The sequence below is a fragment of the Nannospalax galili genome, unplaced genomic scaffold (assembly GCF_000622305.1).
Source record: "Nannospalax galili isolate Female #2095 unplaced genomic scaffold, S.galili_v1.0 scaffold227, whole genome shotgun sequence".
NCBI classification, from domain to species: domain Eukaryota; kingdom Metazoa; phylum Chordata; class Mammalia; order Rodentia; family Spalacidae; genus Nannospalax; species Nannospalax galili.
This window is the reverse complement of record NW_008360303.1, coordinates 8,793,595-8,797,667: the sequence shown is the minus strand read 5'-3', so window position 1 is coordinate 8,797,667 and position 4,073 is coordinate 8,793,595. Positions and strand designations below refer to the sequence as shown.

Below are 4,073 nucleotides of genomic sequence, written 5' to 3'. Positions count from 1 at the left end.
GTTTTTTTTTTTTTTTTTTTTTTTTTTTTAAAGAAAATACTTCTTTTTCTTTTTCTTATGTATGTCTGTGTAGGGGAATGTGCATGGGAGTACAGGTGCTGTCAGAGTCCAGAAGAAGCTGTCAGATCCCCTGGAGCCAAAGTGACAGGTGGTTGTGCACTGCCTGACATGGGTGCTGAGAACTGAATTCAGGTCCTCTGCAAAAGCAGTATCTATTCTTTACTGCTAAGCCATCTCTCCAACCCTATTTCTTTTCTATGAAATTTAGACTGAGTCCAGTCGTCTCTAACAAAATGATGCAATACTATGTATAATTATAATATAACCTAAGTTTCTGTGCTACTTTACAGATTGAATCTAGAAGTTGAAACGCCCAGAAAGAGACCAAAATTCAGTTCTTCATCCCAAGAACCCATTAAATTCCAAGAAACATCGTATTCAAATAATAATCAAACTACTTCACATAGTTGTTCATCAAATGGAACTAAGAAAGATAATAAACTTAAAGATATTAAATTGACAAATATTGGGAGTAAGTTTGCCTGTGAAATAAAAAAACGTGGTAGTTTTAAAATTACCAAAGATACAAAATCTAAAGCTGATGCCCAGTCAAAGGAAAAGTATCAGCCATATTTACCTGTTCAAAGGGAGAAGATCAAAGAACTCAAAGAAAGGAACAGTAAGTTTAGAGACAAAGCCAAAAAATTGGAGGAATGCAAGAAAAATCAACTTTCTCAGAATTATAATTCCACCAAGGTAATCAAGGAACCCTTTGAATCTAGAAGGAAGAAAATTAGCTTCAAAATTCCAAAAAAATGCTGCAATACCCTCCAGAAAGTTGTAGAAGAAAATGTCTTCAGTTTAGAATCTAGTAAGTCAAAGATTAGACAGGAGGAAAAAGAATGCTTGAAAAGTTACCCGAAGTCATTAAATTTAACCAGGCACAAAACTGGAAACTTGTTTTCAGATTCCACATATAATCAGACTGTTCATGAGGGAAAAAGAAAATACCATCATGAGCATCAAGAAAGTAATGGTTCAGATTCTAAGGAAAAACTTGCCCAGGTAATGTACAAAATGGGGAATTTGGGGGCAAATTTTTTTAATATACTCGTTTTAGTTTTTTCTATTACTGATAATAATCATAATGGACTGATTCAAATTTAGTCATACAGATAATATATTGGTTTCTTGTTTTATCCTCTTGAATTCTAACTTCCTTAGGATGATACTGATATCATCTGGTTTTGGAGCAGTGTCCAGGTTCTTGTGTCTTGGAACAACAGATTAGACAGAGGCATGTAGCCATTAGCAAGCAAAGGGAGAGAAATTATTTTAAAAGGATACAGCAGGTACAGTTTATTAGGAGAAGGTACATATCCAAGGGGGAGAAGATGGGCGAGGGCAGAGAAAAGATTAGCAGCTTAACTCCCTACTACACAGAAAGTTGCTGGTTTTGTTATCTTAGTGTGGGCTTTTCTGTGTGTGCTATGTTATATGTAGTTCTACAGACAACTTCATGCATTGCATGTTGTATTAGAATCTTTGATCTCCACCCAAGGGTATGCATCTTAGTGTTATAATGTAGGTCACTTTCAGACACTCTGGAGTGCCTCTGCAGCTAGCTGTTCTCGTGGTGAGAGCCAGCTGGGTTGGGGGGCGGGGGATATGGTATGCGGGTATTGTATTTTAAACTTATTTGCCAACTACTTTTCTTATATGTTAAGTTTGTAAGACTTTCTGCCCTATTTTCCTGCCACAATTTCTTGGCAGGTATTAAGGATTCATAGCAAAAGGGAATGTGTATGCACAGAGAAACAGTTACAGATGGTCCTTTGAAATAAACTCTGAAGCAGTCTTTTCAGGCTTTTCTCACCCCAGATAGAAGAGCCCACAGATGTTAATATTTTAACCTAGCTTATTCCTTTAACACATTGCTTTTTTTTTTCTTCATCTTTTTGAGACAGGATCTCTGTGTAGCCCACTGAGATCCTCCTGCCTCTGCCTCTCAAGTGCTAGGATTAAAGGCATGCACCACCATGCCCAGCATAACACATTGCTTTTTAAGTGTTACTATGTGCCAGATACTACCATAAAATAGACTGTAAGAAACATACAGTTTTGATTCCAGAGACATTATTATTATTATTATTATTATTATTATTATTATTATTATTTGAGACAGGGTCTCCCTGTAGCCCCAGCTGGCCTGGAATTCACTATATAGATTAGGCTGGCCTTGAACTCACAGAGATCCACCTGCCTCTGCCTCCTGAGTGCTGGGGTTAAAGGCATGAGCCACCACACCCGGCGATTTCAGAGACTTGCTATCATAAGGAGAGACAGTTTCCTTAAATATAATAAAGTAGCTGGATGTGGTGGTACATGCTTTATATATACTTTTTTAATTGAATTTTTGTGATTGTCATACAATATAATTTGATGGTATTCAGATCACCTCCCCTTATTTAATTAGACCTATAGAGTCTAATTTGTGTCTCCAAATGTCCCTCAGTGTGGGTCCATCCACTGGAGTCTCTTTAACCTACTAAGACTCCCATCCTTGAAAGAGACTGTCTCCCTCCTAGCAGTTATTACCAAAATTTCCTTAGGTTGACTTGGAATTTCTTACCTACCTCCCCATGTCTATGCTGGGATTTTATCTGGATTGAGCTTGCATGGGACTTGTGCATGCTGTCACCATTGCTGTGAGTTCATAAGAGTAACTTTCTTGCTGTCTGGAAAACTGGTCCTTGTGGTCATCCACCACCTCTGGCTCTTAAAATTTTTCCATTCCCTCTTTAGCAATGATCCCTGAGCCTTGGGAGGCAGAAATTTGACATAGGTGTCTTATTTAGGGCTAAGCACTCTTGTAGACTGGTTCTCTGTACTTTGGCCAGTTTGGGGTTTCTATGTGTCATTGGGAGTCAGTTTAATACAATAACTAATTCTAGGAGAGGCAGAGGCAGAGGCAGGTGGATCTCAGTATGTATGAGACTAGAGGCCAGGCAGGACACATAGAGAGATACTGTCTCAAAAGAAAAAAGAAAAATACTGGGATATACAACATGAGATTAACAGAGCCTGGTACACTGTGGAAGTTAAGAAAGGTTGACTAGAGAGGCTTGTCTTGAGAACCACAGAATGGATAGGGTTTACTCAGGTAAACATGAAATAGAGTGGAATAGGGGAGCAGGAATATTCTAGGCAGAGGGTATTACATTGTTATAACCACAAATTTGAGTTCAGAGTGCACCCACTGAGATTTCTAGGTTTTTGTGTCTCAGAATGAAAACTTGATGGTAGGATTAGAAACCATTTATTTATTAAGGAAGAGACAATCTTAAAAATGGAGGTGGGCTGAAGAGCTTGCACAAACAGGTCCAAGGCTTAAAAACCCCAGTCCCTCAGGGTCCTGACCCTGTTATAGATCATTTCATGATACATACCTTCTCCCACAAGCTTTTCTTGTGTATGTTCTGTCCCTTACACACAGACCTCGTGGGATGGGTTTACAGTCTTTCTGCCAACTGGCTTCTTTCATGTGACTCTCTCTGTGCCCTACCCTCCTGCCACAACAAGAACAAAAATCCAAGCTAGAAACCTGGCACATACTTGCTTCTAGGTTATATAATAAATTGGCATTTTGTGACTACTTTGAGGACCCATCTCTCTATCTTTTTCTATGGTGATAAATTTATCTTTAAGAGAACTTTCAGAATTTTGGAATATCAGAACTTATAGTATTTAAAAAGCTGGGTGTGTGCTGGGCTTGGTGGCACACAACTTTAATACCAGTACTGAGGAGGCAGAGGCAGGCAGATCTCTGAGTTTTAGGCCAGTGTAGTTTACATAGCAAGTCTGAGTTCAGCCAGGACTACATAGTAAAATCCTGTTTGGGGGGTCGGGGTCGGGGGAAGCTGGCTATGTATGGTTGCACGTATCTGTATTCCCAGCACGTGGGAGGTAGTGACAGGAGGATCAACTTAAGGTCATCTTTAGCCATATAGTGAGTTGCCAGCCTGGAGTGGGCTATACTAGACTGTCCCCAAAGAACACGGGGGGGGGGAGGG

General features: G+C 39.4%; 1 protein-coding gene across 8 annotated transcripts in view; it reads left to right on the top strand.

Annotated features, from left to right (window-relative positions):
* The window catches only part of Swt1 (SWT1 RNA endoribonuclease homolog), a 117,110-nt gene that overhangs the window by 32,569 nt on the left and 80,468 nt on the right, over window positions 1-4,073 (top strand). For 6 of the 8 annotated variants that reach the window (XR_003847960.1, XM_029559226.1, XM_008824277.3 and 3 more), the window contains exon 5: window positions 351-1,065. Coding sequence is in view for 7 of the 8 variants with exons in the window: in XM_029559226.1 (XP_029415086.1) it covers window positions 351-1,065 (715 nt within the window). In the remaining variant the exon portion in view is untranslated. The remainder of the gene's footprint in view (window positions 1-350; window positions 1,066-4,073) is intronic. The other 2 variants (XM_029559230.1, XM_029559229.1) reach the window with 1 other exon arrangement.